Source organism: Perissodus microlepis, chromosome 9 (assembly GCF_051167445.1).
Source record: "Perissodus microlepis isolate ML-2025 ecotype Zambia chromosome 9, ASM5116744v1, whole genome shotgun sequence".
NCBI lineage: Eukaryota > Metazoa > Chordata > Actinopteri > Cichliformes > Cichlidae > Perissodus > Perissodus microlepis.
Genome location: NC_140469.1, coordinates 21,415,589 through 21,433,384, shown reverse-complemented (window position 1 = coordinate 21,433,384; position 17,796 = coordinate 21,415,589). Strand labels below are relative to the sequence as shown.

General features: G+C 40.4%; 1 protein-coding gene across 3 annotated transcripts in view; it reads left to right on the top strand.

The window, feature by feature from the left end:
• Positions 1–17,503, top strand: part of tmem108 (transmembrane protein 108) — a 57,663-nt gene extending 40,160 nt beyond the window's left edge. For all 3 annotated transcript variants that reach the window (XM_084939634.1, XM_084939635.1, XM_084939636.1), the window contains exons 3-5: positions 10,174–11,385; positions 12,426–12,577; positions 15,392–17,503. In XM_084939634.1, coding sequence (XP_084795760.1) covers positions 10,174–11,385; positions 12,426–12,577; positions 15,392–15,508 — 1,481 coding nt within the window. In that variant the 3' untranslated portion in view covers positions 15,509–17,503. The remainder of the gene's footprint in view (positions 1–10,173; positions 11,386–12,425; positions 12,578–15,391) is intronic.
• The last annotated feature ends 293 nt before the right edge of the window (positions 17,504–17,796 follow it).

Here is a 17,796-nt window from a genome sequence, read left to right as displayed (position 1 = left end):
TGTCAGCTTTATTTTGATACCGATATAGTTTACACAGAGCTTGTAATCGCAGAGAAACAGTTGATTCACTTTGGGCCTGTCATTTTTAAGGAGGAACCTCAGAAACACCCCGGGGTTTCAGGTCAAACGGTCCTTGGACAAGATATTAAACCCCAAGTACCCTCTGATGTTTACCTGGGTGAAGATTGGAAATGTGTGTGTGGATTCTGCTTGCAGTGTAAAATGAGCTTTGGGTTCACAGTGATAGTAAAAGAGCACTGTATAAATTACAGTCCATTTACCTTGGACTAAACTAAGAGAAGGTAGAAAGCAGAGAAGACTAAATAACCTTAATAGTGTAGTTAAATTAACCAATATAACAAATAGCTGTGCAGCACAGTGGTGCGTCAGTCACCTTACAGCAAAAGCCTCTAGTTTTGAACCTGTCCAAAGATACTTGTCAGTGTAACTGGTGATCCTATAGTGGCCGTCGGTGTGACAGTAAATGGTTTTCCATCTTTAATTAATGACAGGAATGAGAGAGGTGGATCACAGAGCCATCAAAGGGTAATCCTCAGACGTGCACAGCACTGTGCACCTGCACGTGTCATCGGCCTGTTGGAGCGACATGTAACATGTCAGCTCAACCTTTTTTATTCTAATTGACACCAAAAAGCTCTGAAGAGGTTTTTATGAAGGAGTAAAACCTTTGAAATGTACCAAGTTCTTGAAATTCTGAAGTAAAACAGCTGCTATCTAAGCTGGAAACTAGGAAAATTTAGACAGATTATTGGTTTACAAATCAAAATACAAAGTTTAACAAACGTATTAGACCAGCACAAAATGTAAGGTTTATGCCACAGCTGCCCTAAAGTACCAGTATTGGTAATTATCAAAATCATTTTTGACATTTCTGTGATTAATCCACAAGTAGGGTTTGGAAATTATACTTTTAATGGAAAAATATAAATATTGTAGTTATAAATGAATATATAAATATATATACCTGTAAATAGTATAGTTAAGCAAATTATTATTATTTTTATTAAGATGTCAACTTAGAGTTATTTACTTGCATTCCTGAAGAGAAAAATTTAGTTAAATATTGTGCTTGATTAATTTTTGACTTTAATTGAGCACAATATTTGGGTATAAAAAGATGATTTCACTTCATTATTTAACTAATAAATAAAAATCTTATTTTCAGTTTTGTCAAAGTTTTTGACAGTTTTCTAATCTAATAATTTTGGTAACTACTGTCTATATAAGACAGTTTAGAACCACCACAGTCTGGAGCTAAAATAGTCTGTGACGTGATGTTATGTGGGAAATATAAATAACTGATATTTATATTTATTTTTCATCTATTTCCTCTCAAGTATTAAATAAAGCGTTGAGAGTCACAAATCACATCACAGGTGTTCGTTTTTGTACTTTGTTTAGAGACAAAAAATGTTTTCTGACAGAAAAGTTAAAAGTTAAAATAGTATTGGTATCAATAAATGTTATCCTAACTGATTAACTAAGGATTCAGTTTACACCCAAATTATTTTTCTATTGGATAACAGGCAGACTGCTTATACAGTTATTTTTAACAGCACCCAGAGCAAAAATAGACAGAAAATGTACTGTCAGGTATTTTATCTTAATGCAACTTTGCGCTGCAGTTCGCTTTCTTTATAAACCTGACCTTGGTCTAGGTTCTCATTGAATCTAGGCTTTTTGTTCCCTGCGTATACTGTTCTGTTACTCCCCGCTATGCTGCTGAGCAGGGAGATGACAGAACAGAAGGATTTCAGAAGTACAGCCTGACGAACCACGACTCACGAGCCTTATTGATGGATGATTTTGCAGCTCCTATTTTTGGCTTCCTGTAGAGCCTCCAGTTTGAATAGTGGCACTGGCAGCTGCCCACTGAAGATACGGCACAACCAGCCTGCCTCCAGAACCCGCTTCATAGGCAGATTGTCGCCGTACACGTCATAGCCACATCATTCTCCGTCGCACGTAGCAGGAGGTGACCCCTGGAAAGAAAGATAAATATCCCAGCCTCCTCTGCGAGTAGCCCCCCCTTTAGGATTGATCATGCAGCCAGGCTAGTGCATAAGCACTGATAGCCTGCATGCCGCACACTAAGTGCATCGGTATGATTGATTAAGCCGGAAGATTCACGATGCACTGCACCTGAAGATTATTGTTCCGTGGGACTGAAGTCTTAGCTTATGAGTGGCTTCAAAACATAAGGCAGGATTCCTCAGCTTCAGGAGCAAATGTTAGGTTATCACAGTGTAACTTTAGATTGGGTGTCAGAGGCTTTGGCCTCTCAATCTAATTGTGAATGAGTAGTGGGACAAAGCCTGCTTTGGATCAGCGCACAGGTGCCTGCTTTGCAACATGATTTATTGATGTCCCTCGTGGCTTCAATGGAGGACTTCAGCAAATGTCACCGGTTTTCCTATGCACTCAAAAGAGCCCTAATTCAGCAGGTTTTCTTGCATAAATTGCCCCTCCCTCCCTCTCTGCCTCTGTACACCCTGCGCTTTGATAATGGAAAACAGGTTGACACCATTAGTCAAATAAACGAGGGCACAGTCTCGCAGTAGTTTTAGCCGGGCCGTTATTTGTCTTCATGATATTAGCATGTGCTTTTCTTGATGGTGATCGGCTGAGTGACATAGATAGCGAAGGCAACAGGTTGGTGCGAGTGATAAACGGGCTCCTCCTCGTGAAAGGAGAAAAAGCCTCAGTTCACCAGCGAAGATTCAAACTCCGCACTCGCCTCCTCACTCCTTCTTTCATCATCGCCACTGAAAGTGGTCTGACTCCTTTTGTGGGTGTTTTTCTGCTTGTGAGAAAATATCATGTTAGACTGAAAACAGCCAACATGCACGAGGGTGAAAAATCATGCTGAGTAAACGGGTGCCGCTGACTATGACAAATGCTTCTCTGTGTGCCCTGCTCCAGCTCAGTTTTTCATGTCTAACCTTTTTGCTTTTGTCCACATCTTAGCGTGATCAAACACACAGGAAGAGGTGCACGATCAGGCCCACTCGTGCACATTTTCCACCCTTTTTCCCTCTTTGCACTCCGTATTCTCGTTTTCTTTTCAGTGCTTCTACTCAGTAATGGATGTCTGTGAAGCTCAGAATACTTCCCTGGTCTTTTCAATAATTTCTCTTGTTAATACCCCTCTATGTGTCTTTGTGGAGGCCAGTCCAGGCTCTCTGCCTGCTCACACTCTCTCTCCATCAGCCGGACACACAGCCGTCCTGACAAATTACACCCATTTGGCTCAGTGTGCAGCACAGTGTATGTGTAAAGACAAGCAGGTACATGTAATCACTGCAGACACAGAAATTCAACAACACAGACTGTACAGGTCAGGAATAGGTGGATTTCCTGTTTTCAGAAAAAAATAAAGATACAGGTGTAGCAGAGGGCAGAAAACACGATAACTCACTTATTATATTATTATATTTCCTGTTTTTAAACACGTAACTTTTCCTGTGCAATCTGGGTTTATGTAAAGCAGACGTCAGAGGGTGCATTGCACATAAAGTCTATTTCAGAGAGAAAGGAATAAACATACTAGCCCGTCACCATCTTCCATTTATTTTATTCCTATTAAATCTGCCCAATAAGGCTAAACCATCAGTTGGAGTGCTGACATTTTCCTTCCTGTGTCGTTCTGTATGCTTTTATATTTAACTGCTGCTACTTTTAGTCTTCAGCTGAACACAGAAGAGTCAGTTGTAGGGATACAGCAACAAGCAAGACGTTGGAGGTGCTCCTCATGTCTCAGCTCTTTTTTTTTCAAACCACAAACACACCACTGTTTAATAAGAAAGTCAGTTTATGCTATACTGCATAAAAATATAAAAAAAATGTAAAAATCCAAAGCAGTCAACAATGAGGGGACCTGTTGGCTCTCATTTGCTGTGAGGATCACTGCAAACTAACCCTTAAAACTAGCAGAATGGATTGATGAGTGCGTTGTGGACATCCCCAGATTTAAACTGTATTTGACCGACGTGTTCGGCAGCACAGTCATCAAAGCAAAATGACAGACTGTATAATGTAAGAATTCCTCCTGCAGAGACCTGCAGATTCAATGATCAGTGCTGAGGTGCAGTAAAGCCTTTTTGGTGGCTGCCCATTGATTTCTTAGTGTTACAGTATAATCCACCACCTTGTTCATAATAATGTATTAATTATGCACAGGCAAAGCTTCAGCCACAATATAGCATAAGTTATTGCATAAGTTATCTGCCATGGGGGTCTCATAACTGTTTTTACCTTGTGCACACAGGGTTATTTATCAAGGTTAGGGGGACTGCTCCCCACAAAATCGAATATCTGTTTTCCTCTGGCCTCTGGCACTACTTGAATTGTTTTGTTGCTAGCTGTCCAGTTTTGATATTTTTTGGTATCTGGAGATAACTGTTGTGGAGATGCCCGTCTTCTTTTAAATATAATGCCACTAAATTGAAGTTGCCTTGTGGTGTTCAGAAAATGTATTTCAAAGAAACTCAGCAGCAGTGACTCTTCATGCAGTCACGCCAAATAAATCTATTTCCTTTCTATTGAGTTATACTTCTTCTGGTTCGGTGAGAAACTCCACCACGTATCATTTCTCTGCACCATTCAGAGCTCTGATTCTGCCCATCGATGGCTAATTTAGGATCACCAGTTAAATTTTCTCTGGACAGTTGGAGGAAACCTATGGAGGCAGAGGGAGGACATGCAAACCACACAGGAAGGCCACAGACTCAAATCAGGAACCTTCTTGCTGTGAGGCAGTAGTGCTAGCCACTGAAACACCTTGCCACACAAAACTAATTTCAATTAGAGAGCCTTGAAGGAGTCCTGTAATGTTTTTTTTCTTTCATCTCACATGATCACAGAATTGGAAGCATGCCTGCTGCCTTCTTTGGCCACCTGATCCATTTTAGCCAACTTTCTTTGCCCCTCACTGGAGGACAGAGCTCTGCACCTGACACGACGACATTAAGGGAATCCTGTCTTTGACATCATACAGAGCCAAGTGTAGAGTGTTTACAGCAGGTCGGCTTACACTGACCTTAATATTTGAACCTTTAGCCACGTTTAATATGAGAATCCACCAGTGTAAAAGCATACTGGTCCCATACTGGTCCCCAGTAATTATAAAAGTAAATGTCAGGGTTACATCAGAAAGAGCGTCACTCAGAAAAGCTAATAAATCATAAATCTCCACACCTCTAAAACAGAATCTAAAGGTTGACCTCATTTTGTGTCCTGCACTAATTAATATTTGGGCAGTCAGACATCAGTGCATGCTAACTTTAAAAAAAAAAAAAAATCAGTTTTGGCCCTTTTCACATTTTAGATGTGATGTTTAATAAAATATAATTCGACTAAACTGCAAAGTCCTAAATGAATATTAATCTCCATGCTGGTTACAGATCAGAGAAGCCCATGTTTGAACTAGCCGGGAGAATCTGTGCCAATGCATTTAGTTTGTTCATTTCTGACATAACTTTATAAAAAGACGCTATGTTTTATTCAGCAGCAGAGTGTCAGGTTGCCGGGTTGTGACAGCCAGGCTTGTGTACTGATTGAAGGCATGACTCAAGCCAGACCCCGTCACGATAAACATCCTCTCTCTTAATCGGCCTCTGTTACCTCTTTTATCTCCTTATTTAAAGCCTTCTTGCATCTACGTGGTTTCAGTTTGCACGGAGACATCTTACACCTTCCTATCCAAGGAGTCACTATTTAATTCGTCCCGATTCAGTCATTCGGCCTCGTTTCGGAGGTTGATTTTTGTCCTAATATGCACACGATTCACATTACCCAGCATCAGTAAAAGACTAAACACCTTACAGTTGACAGGCTGCATTTTATTCTCCTGCTTAAAAGATAATTTGAGGAAAAATAGAGCATCCATAAATCAACAATGACCCCGCGTGTTGTCTCCCCAGACATTGGTCTGGAGCGAGCTCTGTGGATTAGAGACGTGACAGACCTGGTTAATGGAAGGCAGTGCCTGGACCCTCTCTCCTGCAAGTCTGTGTGAATGAGTATGGAGGAATATGATTAATGATTTAGAGGCTGAGTTTAAATAGTCAGTGCTTTGGGGTTCTGCCCGAGTGTATTTTAAACCCCTCGTGGAAGAAAATGGAAAAAATATTCCAGTGGCGAATAAATTATACTACTAATAATATTTGATCTCTTACTGCAGCTCTTTGTTGTACGTTCTATCCAGATTTCTGTTTCTGTCTTTTTCCATTGCTCCTTAATGATGGCCATAACCTCTCAGTCATATTAGTACCTCGTGACTGTGTTTTGAGGTATTTTTTTAATGAATTAACCTCAAATTTACTTGCTTGAGGGTCTACAGCTCTGCCTGTGTACACATGCTGTTTTCTTTCCCTTTCCATTTTTATTTGTTGAGGTTTTCGTTTGTCATCAGCATGACCATTTCATATTAGTAAGGTTATAATAGACATAAAAATTGAATAAGATTTAAACAGAATAAACATATTGTATTTTCCTTTTTTCCATCTAATCTTTAAGCCAGTTTTTAATAAAAGATTGTGAATGATTGCACGTTAGTGTAATCAGTCAAATCTGATCCCACTAAAGCCTGATAGAGCTCATTCGCATGTGTCACAGCACTCGATTTTTGTCCATAAACTGGTAGAAACATTCAAATGAGCCACTAAAATAAGCTGACATGCTTTCTTATTAATGACAAAAAACAAAACAACATAAAACCCCACTTTATCAGCAGCAAATAAATATATGACCTCTATCGAATACACTATTTCTTGAGTGTTCAGTGGTAGTGTTTAGGGAATCTTTCGACATTCCTACTTTGGACATCCACAGACGGAAGAAATGACATTTGACCCAAGTGCCACAGACACGATCTGTGGCACTTGGGTCAGCTCCAGTAATGGAGCTTCACAGACATCCATTACTGAGTAGAAGCACTGAAAAGAGATCACTCTTCAACTGAGAAGTTGAAGAGTGATCTCACACTGATAATGGTCTGTTTGTGGCATTTGTTGTCATTAAGATAAATGTTAAGTAATGCTGGTCTTAACCTTGAAGCAATAAGCCAGTGGTTGGTGTCAGACCAACTTAATCGCTTCCCTATTTCAGTAACCGTGACTAAAACACACTAACGTGCAGTCTTTTTAAAAAGAAATCATCCTGTTTCATTCCTAATGATCAAGATATAGTCGATCTGGTCCTTAACAGATTTTAAAATAAGGTAAATAAACCTCAGATGATCAACCACGGATGAAATATCACACCATGTCATATTCATTTAACAATAACGAAGACAAACTGGAGAAGCACTGTGTCAAAGACTAAACACCACTTATGATTCGGTAGTTTGTAGAGGCACCTTTAGCAGAAGTAATTTAAATTAATTGTTTTTTTGTATTACTTTATCAGTCTCTCACATAGTTGTGGAGGAATTTTGGCCCGCTCTTCTGTACACCATAGCTTCAGTACTTCGCAGGCATTTGTTTATGTACTTTCTACTGTCTCTAAAGTTCCCAGCATTTCAGTCAGGTAGAGGTCTGGACTTTGACTGGCCATTACAGCACTTTGATTCTTTTCTTTTTCATCCTTTCTGCAGATTTGCTGCTGTGCATTGTGCATTGGGCCAAGCATACTGTAATTCATTGTTTATATGTCTAAGCAAAAACTCATTGGAACGTCTGCAGGTTGTTCAAACGCCGCAGATAGGCTTCTGACCAAATCTGCTACGTACTCGCATGTTACACCGTTGCTAATACAGCTACGATCTGTGGACTCTGTGGATCTGTGAATTGCATTTGTCTTACTTTTTGTCTGTGTTGTTTTAAATGCCCTGGATTTTTTTTGTTTTTTGTGAAACACTTTGTGATTCTTGTCTTGAAAAATTATAAATAATTTTTTGCCTTACTTACTTACTTAACTATATAAAAGACTTCAACTCAATGACTGCAAGGCACCCGGGTCCTGTGGCTGCAAAACAAGCCCAAATCATTACCCCTCCACCACCGTGCTTGACAGTGGGCATTAGGTGTTTGTGCCAATATGCTGTGTTTGGTTTTTGGCTAGTGTGGTGCTGTGCATTATGGCCAGCCATCTCCACATTGGTCTCATCCATCCAAAGGACATCGTTCCAGAAGTCTTGTAGTTTGTTCAGATGCAACTTTGCAAACGTAAGCTGTGCTGCCATGTTCTTAGAAAAAAAGTGGCTTTCTTCTGCCTTCCTATGCTTCTTTATTGTTTTCCTAATTGTAATTTCATGAACTTTAACATTTAACACGCTAACTGAGGAATTTAGAATCTGAGATGTAGTTCTTGTGGGTTTTGTTTTTTGTAGTGTCTGGCCTTGGGGTAAATTTGCTGGGATGTGCACTCTTGCAAAGATTGTAAACTGTCTTCAATGTTTCCCACTGGTGAATAATCTTTTTCTAACTGTAGAGTTATGGACTTCACATTGTTTGGAAATGGCCTTTTAACCTTTCCCAGATTGATGGGCGGCACCAGTTGCTTCTCGTGCCTCCTTAGCATCTCACAAGATGTTCTGCTTTCATAAAGATGCTCACACTTGCTGATTAACAGTTAATCGAGAGCATTTAATTAGCAGCTTCTGGCTTCTACCTAGTCTTAATTCCTTTGGAAGCAATGAGGATGTTCTTAGGTTTTCAGAAACTGTTATATGTCTTGTTTTGTAATTTATCTGAGGTTATATTTACATAATTATAAGACCAGCTAAGGACCATATGTTTTTTATTATGTCTTTGTATGTAAAACCTTCAAATTGAAGACCGTGTTGTGCTTTCTTTGTGCTATGACTGTATACCAGACAAGAATTTAGATGATATTTATTGTTGCGTAGTCTGTTGTCTGAATATAGAGTCTGCACAGTGGGGACTCTGCTAATGTGTCGGATTAGTTGTGATTAAGTATAAATAAGGGGTGAAAAGGAGAGAGTTAATGTGGAAATTAATAAGGCCTTTCACATTCCTCCCTCTATGACTTTCTAGCTGTCTAGATAACACTATTCCCCGCTGGCACCTGCTAATGTCTTGTCACTACGCAGCCTCCTTACGGGATTGAGCTTGAGAAAGCAAATCTGTCAAGCTCTTAGAGATGGCTTTAGCATTTTAAGTAGGCCATACTGACACTGAGACTGTCATAAATCAATCTACTGTATTAATTGTAGGAAAATCATTAGAAGTCATTATGTCTACTAACAAGACACATTTCACCATCTGACTGTTGACTCGATTTTATGATGACAAAGGACAGTGTAAGAGGTGAACAGAGTAAGCATTTTTCCTTTATGATAAAATCATCTTTTTCTATTACTATTTTTCTATTTTTTCTTTTTAATGTCATGTCTAAATATGCAAATGAGACCTTATATATTTAAATGTACCAGAGTGCATAATTTCCCATAAACCTTGGTTAGAGTAAGGTTAAAAATTCTAGTTTCAGCTTGTTGACATTCCAAACTCAAAGGTTTGTACAGAGGGGATTTTTTAATATCTCTTTTTAACACTTCATAAATTAGGAAATAACCAAGTTTTAACTGATGGACTAACTAATATAGATCTGGTACTTTACTGGTTACTCAGGTATTTTGTGCGACTGTCCAATGGTAAATGTGTGAAAAAATAAATCTAAATGTTGTCTGAAAGGACAAATTAATGACTTACACATGAGAAAACTTGTTTTTTTCCTGATGTCTTGCTTTAAACAAGAACATTTATAGAAACTGGATTGCTAAGAATATTATTTGCAGCTATATCTTACTGTTTTATTACAAGAGAACTGCGTGTCCAAGGAGAGAAGCATCCTCTCCATCCCAGCTGCCACCTTATCCATGCACAGATACACGCAGTAGCGCTGTTCTAGTGAATAATGCAGTTAATAAAGCAATCTAGTTAAACTAGGCGACTGACACGCATAACGCTTCAGTAGATTAAAGGCTAAGAAGCATAATGAATGCAAGACAATGCCACGCGTCTCAACTAAACAGCCGAGCAGTCAGTTATAGCCGCAGGGCTGCAGCTTCATCAAGGTTTGCTAAACAAAATGCACAGGAGAAAAGAGTTTTAAAAAATCAACTTTACAGGAAACAATCAAGAGTCCGTGAGACTAAAAAGGATTTCTATCTTATTCTGTTTGCTTCTGCAGGTGTTCTAGCATTCCTAGCACTGCCAGCAGGACTGGTGTCATCAGCACAGGAGCTGTACCTCAGCCACACATCCCAGGACTCTGTCTACATGGCAGTCACACACAGCAGCCCCCTGTCCTCACCCAAACCTCCACCCCTGGACTGGCATCAGGAGGGGTCGAGTAGCGGGGAATGGTCACCCAAAGGCATGCAACCCACAAATGCCCTCCTTCCTACGTCTGCTCTTCCTCCTTTACACTTGCATCGGCTTGCCCAAGCTTCCAACTTAGCTCGTGAGGATCCTCCCAGTTATGACAGAGTCACCCCAAACACTGTGAGCACTGGCAGTCATGTGAATCACCCCAAAGAGCCCAGCTCTGATGTTGTAAACAGAAGTCTCATGCACAAATTGGTCAGGGCCCATAACCCAGTTACAGTCAGCACTAACCAGGCCAGCAGCAGCAGCAGTCCTAAATTTCCTAATGCAGAGAGGCCAAATATAGATGTGGAATCTGCTGCTATAGGGGCCCCAAACCCCCTAGCACCTCTGTCCAGCTCTGGAGCAGAAAAAGGGGATGCACTCGATGCAAACCACACAGGGCCTCAGAAGCTGAGTGTAGAGGAACTCGGGCAGCGGTATGCTCCACGCCTGCAGCCCCCCTCTTCGCTCTCAGTCGATGCTGATGCTGCACGAGGCCTGAAACTCAGGAATCATGCTGTAGGATCCCCGCACCACGCCATCACCCTTCGCGAGGTGCATGGAGTGGACGAGCCCCCCACTGCTCAGTTGGTTGTCACTGTCAAGAGCCCACCACAGAATCAAACTTTCACTGCGTCCAGCGCCCTGTCCACCGTGACGGGCGTCACAACACAGAATTCAACACTCACGCCAGCCACTCGCACTGCAGCGAACGACATCACCACTGTGGAAAGTCAGTCTCAAGGTTCTGTTGAAGGTAACAGCACTGACCTGCTAGGGAATGCAACTGCATATGGGGAGCACTTCTCCAAGAGCACATCAGTCAAGATGGAACAGCAGGCAAACAGCTCAGAGCCCACTTCCACAACCAGCGGGAACTTCCAGATCACACTGTTGCCAATCACCACCCCGACACCTGGCCACAACCCAGGCACTGCTATCGACTCCACGTCATCCCAAAAGGACATCTGCTTTAGCAGGATGGCCATCGTGTGGATCGTGCTGGCCATCAGTGTGCTCGTGTCCTCGTGTTGTAAGTAAAACCAGAGCAGCTTGGAAAATAAAGAGAGTCACATTCTGTCTGAAAGAAATGGTTTGGTATTTAAAGAATCTCAATCGTCTGCTTTACTGCAGAGAGTTAAAGGACAAGATTTATACCACTTGTATATTTAATAAGAAGCCACAGAAGCCACAGTGTAGTTTCACATAAAGAGTGGGAAGAAAAAGGGAAATGGCCTTAGTTAGATAGGCATATCTAAGTTAGTGCGTTTCCCTTGTTTGGTTGTGGCTTGAGATTCATATTTAACCTCTTTACATTCACCTGCTTGTGGTGACCTGTTTTTTATCGATTTAGCTTCCACCTTCTTTCATCCAATTTAAGCTTACGCATGCCATTGTTAAAAAGTTTAAGAAAAGCTGCATGAAAATCATTTAAAAGGTAACATCTTGTGTTTTTTTTGGTTTTTAATGTGCTTGTGCTCAACCCTTAATGGTTTAGCAGCAGCCTATGTGTTAATCCTTTCATCTCACTATTGGAAAAAAATGACACCGCACCAGGTCACAGTATTTTATATTGTAGATCACATTGTTATAACACATGCATATTTTAACCATTATTAGTAATTTTATTACATTTCTGAAGTGAGTTTAATTCATTCTTAAGTTTTGACTTTTCTTGTCTTCGTTTATCTCAGTCAGCGCCTAGATTTCCCAGAATCCCTTTTGACAGCCTCCAGTTACACTTCAGGGCCGTTCCTTATGAAATTAAATTGGTTTAAAAGGCTTTGACTGGTGAAAAGCTATTCCACCCAAGGCAAAATATAATTTTGTGCACTCCAGTCCACTGAAAATGAAGTACTTTTACTTTCTGATTCCTGAAAGCCTTCTCGTATATTTTCACCGAACGACTGGCAGCTCAGAATTTGCAGTATTGATTTCCGACTGCAGCATGTTGTCCTGAAACATGACAGGCTCTTGCCGAGCAGCAGGTGTGGGTGATTTCAGAGGCTTTTTGAAGCAGCAGCTATTCCCATTTCTGTGCTGAGCCTCGTTTTTTTCCTCTGCCCGCTGTAGCTGTGCTGTTGACTGTGTGCTGCATGAGGAGGAAGAAAAAGTCTTCAAGTCAGGAGAACAACCTCAGTTACTGGAACAACGCCATCACCATGGACTACTTCAGCAGACACGCCGTGGAGCTGCCCAGAGAGATACACACTCTGGAGAGTGAGGTACAAACTACTGACACTGTTAGGCTGCCTTTCTGTTACTGCTCTGCACCGCACGCACTTAAAGAGGCCGCACATTTACTTGATGTTTCGCTATCAGTCAGCAGAATGCATTTAATGAATATGGAAACAACAAGAGGATCCATGTCCAATCTCCCCTGTCAGCAAGCCCCGAGGCCTTCTGAAGCCACTTGAGCATGACGCTGTGCCGCTGCGATTAACGAGGATGCTATTTGGAACAAGCAAAAGACAAATTTTTCCTCAGGGCATCTGATTCTTAGACAGTTCTTCACATCAAGTATTCACTTAAACTTACAGCAGCAACTGAATCTCAAAGACTGGCTTCAGTGTTGGTATACTGAGTAGTCTTCACTGATACATTATTAGTAACTTGGTATTAGTAATCAATAAACCTCAGCTGAGCAGGTTTAATTACATACAAGACTGCAAACGTTTAGTGAAGCATCATTTTAGTTATATTTATCAATAATATCGGTCTGTGCATGCTCAAAAGATAGAAACCAGTATATAAAAATCCAAAGATTAAAAGTTAATTTTCTGATATTTTTGAGGCATCCAACAAGCATTCATTATATTTAAATCTGTTTAAAAGAAAAGCATTAATAAGCCAAGATCAGTGTTTCATAAACACGAGTGGTGGGACCCACTGCAGGTGCTTCAGATTACTGCAGACAAAAAAATGTGAATAAAAGACAAAAATCTGTCAAGCATAATCAAAGCATAATCATACCTTAAGAAAGATCAAAGATCTTCAGTCATTCTCAAATGATCAGAAAGACTCATTTAATGATGAAATTTAATGATCGGGTATGTGTATTTAATAAAATGACACTGAGCTGTTTTTTATAATGTTTTTGGTCTGGTTGAGGATTTTTGACTACATAAAAAAATCTTTGAAGCAATGATGCGTTTATATTATTTTTAAAATTGCTTTACAGAACAGAAAAACACATTTAGGCTTCACAGATCAATAAAACAGCAGCTGATGAGGTCTGCTTTTTCATTTTAAAAGGTCTGTATCATCTTCTTGTGGTAAATAACATGTCTTCCATATCTTTCCTTCTCCGTCATGTTACGTATTTTATGTTTTGCTGTGAACAAATGGATAATCCAAGCTAAACTTTGGTCTCTTTAATTCTCATGTCGCTTTGAGCTCTGGTAGAAATCTTCTGAACCAAGAAATTCTACTAATTGGCAGCGTTTCCATTTACTCAGTAAATTCACAGCTTAATCTTTCAGCACATGTGTTCCGACTTATTTTTTTGCTGTAAGTAGCTTTGGGATTGGTAAAATCATCTTGTTCCCAACTGTATTATATCATTAGTTTGTTTAAAATAGTGTTCTGGCATGAATTCAGTCTTTATTCAGTCCAGACTTATAGTCCATAGAAACAAAACAAATCACATAACACAAAATAAAGACAAATCTGGATTCTTCAGTATTGACCTCACGGCGTCGTCCATATGCTACATGAAGTTTCCGTAAACTCACTTTCCTATAATTCGTCAGACATTGCCTATAAATATAACAAGATGTCCAACATATTTGACCTAAGATTTTTATCTGACAGTTTAAATCCTGTGTATCCTCTTTGCTTCTACAAATAATTATATCTGATATCACGCTCCATGCCAGAAGCTCCCAGGTTTTAATAAAGTGATATGAGGCTTTTACACTGTAAAATCTGCAAACCAGGTCATTTTTAAGCTACTGTCTCCCACTAATTAGAAATATTCTGCACTTAATGATGATACTTTTACACACATTCCCCTAATCGCTTCCCCTAAAGCTTTTTAAAGGGGGCTTGGAAATTTTTAGGCAGCATGCAATTTTATTTATTTTATTTTATTTTTAACTAACCCATTCATATTTATGCAAAACTGAGGAAAACAACCCATAAGGCTTTGTAGGCTCAAGTCCAGCTCAAAGCAGAAAGTGTAATATGTTGTTTTTAGGTGCATGACAGCGCCATCTGTTGGAAAAGATGGGATATAACAGAGGCATATTATACTCTCTCTGCAAATTCCCCCCTCTATTCTTTTTAACCGTATATTTTTATGCACCATTGCTTGCTCTCTTTGCGTGTTTATTATCTTCTCTGTGTGTTTCCTTTATTTTATTCCTCTGCCTCCTCAATTTGCATTCCTTTGCCGCCTGTCGGAGGTGTCAGGAGAGGGAAGCTGAGGTTGGATCGTGTGTAGGATGCCCTTGGTGACACCCAGGTGTTGTTTACAGCTTTGCACGTGTCCGTAGAGCAGAAGCCTCGTACTGTAGCCTCCCTGGTGCTATAGGAAAATGACAGAAATGACTGTAAACCTGATGATGGTGATGATGATGGTGTTCCTGTAGTTCGATGTGATTGGATGAAAAAGGACTTTTTCAAAACGACCTCCTGCACCACCTCATTACTGCTGACTCACCATCACCCAGCGCACTTAGATTAACACCCGCTGCTGCCTTCTTCTGAGTCATTCTCCCTTTTTGTTCCTCCACTTGTGAGGCTCTTACATCTTCCCCACCACCTCCCCTTTGTATCTCTGATCGCTGAGCTTTTTTCCACATATCTTTGTTCACCATCTCCTTAAAAGCCCTGATGTGCACAAAACCCATATTTTATCTGTCCTCTTCCACGCTAAACTTGCTGCTCGTCGCCTGTAGAGAGACTCAGATACAGTAGAGTGTGCGCTAACGGTGAGCCCTGAAGCGTGAATCATGAATTAGAGCTGCTGTTTAACAGTTACACCTCCTTTCCTTTTTTTTTCACTACGTCTTATTTTGTGCATGTACTTTTTGCAGGATCATGACACCTGTCTACCCCCCAATGGAGACTACAGCGGCAGCAGCGTGGTCCTGGTTAACCCTTTCTGCCAGGAGACCCTCTTCATCAACAGAGACAAAGCTTCTGCCATATAGAGACACAGAGGGGCGAGAAGCTCTGCGGATCCTCGTCCTCCTCTCCCCCTGCTGTTCTTGTCTATTTTATATATGTGGTAAATATTCAGAGACTTCGACTTTATACTGTATATCACAAACACAAAGAGCAACCTGAAAGAAGAGCGGCGTAAACAGACGCTTATTTACTACGAGGATGCACCTGCGTATTTTTCTGATGTACATTTTCTACAAAAGGCTTAATTGTGATAAAGGTTTTTATTGTCTTTATAAAATTACAGAGTATATGTGGTTTTATTTCTTTGCAGTGGCTTGATGGTGAGTGCACTGTGGATGTTGCCACACAAAATCTGCTTTAGAGAGAGACACATGTGCTATAAAAAAGATTAAAGCTGTTCTTTGTAAGTTTAACTTTCCTTTAAAATCAATCCCTGAATACTTACAGCCTGTTGAACTTGAATAAGCACCTAGATAAGTCGGGGGGAGGAGAGGCAGGGATATGTGGAGGAATAATGGTTGTGAAATCTGAGCCTGTATTTATCAAACTTACTAAAATGATCATTTAGAACTAAAAGTAAAGACTGGCATTAAAATGACTCAACCCTTAAGAGTGGCTTTCAAATGATCAGTTTGCTCAGACTAGTCAGATACACAGATTGACCCGACAACTGCAAGATTTTACCCAGTACAGCACATTTTAATATTAAAAATGTATGTTCTTTTATCTGGTAATTTTCTAATTAAGAAGATGATTAAACATCCATCTATTTTTTTGGGCCATTTATCCAGCGTAGGTTCACTGAGAGGTTGGAGCCAGTCAATCACAGGCCTAAAACACAGAGACAGACAAGCTTTGCCAGGTAGCGAGGGGACTAGGAGGTCTGAGGGGAGGGTGTAAAGCTGTAGTGGCATCCTGGTTATTAAACATACATAAGATAAAACATTAACATTAAATTAATTTGTAGAGTCAATACGTTTCTATTGTGAAAGTAAGAATTAAACCTAATGGTCACAGTTTAAGCAAAGCAATAAAAACTCGCTAAAGTGAAAAGATGTTTCTGGGAGCTGGGCCCTTTATGAATTCACTGATTCACTTTGGTTTTTAAAAAAATATTATTCTAAACAGAAATTTAAACATTAGATGAAATCAGGTGTAGAGCTGCTACACTTTAAGGTACATCCTAGGAATTATATAGCAGCTAAGGGGCTTTGACGCAGGCAGCAGTGCATGGATGATGATTCCAAACACCTTAGCCTCAGAAAAACAGTCAAAAACAGTGAAGACCGGAGCTGTGGTGTGCAGCAGACAGTGATAGCATGGAAACACACAAGTTCACCAGTTCTGCAGTTCGTTTTTAGGTGAATTTTAACCCTTGGCAGTTTGATAAATACAGGCTTGGATCTTATCGGTCAGTCTGAGCAGGTCTTTGGGCGATGTGGAGTCCAGCATCCAGCAGTTTTGAATAGCAGCTTTCAGCTCTCAATAAAAATGGAGCGGACTTAAAATGGCCTTTCCCCCTCATGCGTCACCAGCTTCTCCGAAGAGGGACCACATAGATGTCTTAATTCCTTACGTTGGCCCTTTATATATCAGTATGCGTGTGCATGTAGGCGCACTGAAGCGTGCGTGTGAGCAGGCGAGCTGCGACGTGCCGCCCCCTTTAACCAAATGTCACGGTTACTTTAAAGTTTAATTGAGACTCTGTGCGACGTTCAGCTCAGTTTTTGTGCGTCCGTTCCTGTGTGTGCCTCTGTACGTTTGTCCCGTCTGTTTGTCTCTCGTGTATATCGTGGAGTAGCTACCGGTCATGTGCGAGAAAGAGTTCCTCGCTGCTGTAGGAAACATTTAGACCACCCTTGCTACTGTAAGTGTCTCCCTCCATAGACGGGGTGTTTATCCAGTATTGCAAACCGTGTCAAAGGCTGTGTTAGAGGCAATAAAAACAAAAAATAAAAAAAATATACTGAGACAAATGAAGAATGCTGTGAGCACGTACAGAGGCGATTTAATCAAAAGTGCGTTTGGATATTTAGTTTCATTATTAAATCTGTGGTCCTTCTGTCATTTGTTTTTACTTTTGCATCGCTGCCGTTTTATTCAGTAATCAATGCTGTCTGCCTCTACTGTCGCTGAAGATTCTCCGTATTGTATGATGTTGTTCTGAGATCACCGGGTGAAGAGGTGATGGCGAACAACACAGCTAATTGATATTTCCCGCATTGGATGCTCACAGCCGGGCTTGTTGTTTTTTTGCACGCTCAAAAAGTGGATATTTTACAAAAATGTTCAGTGGCACGGTGGAGCAGTG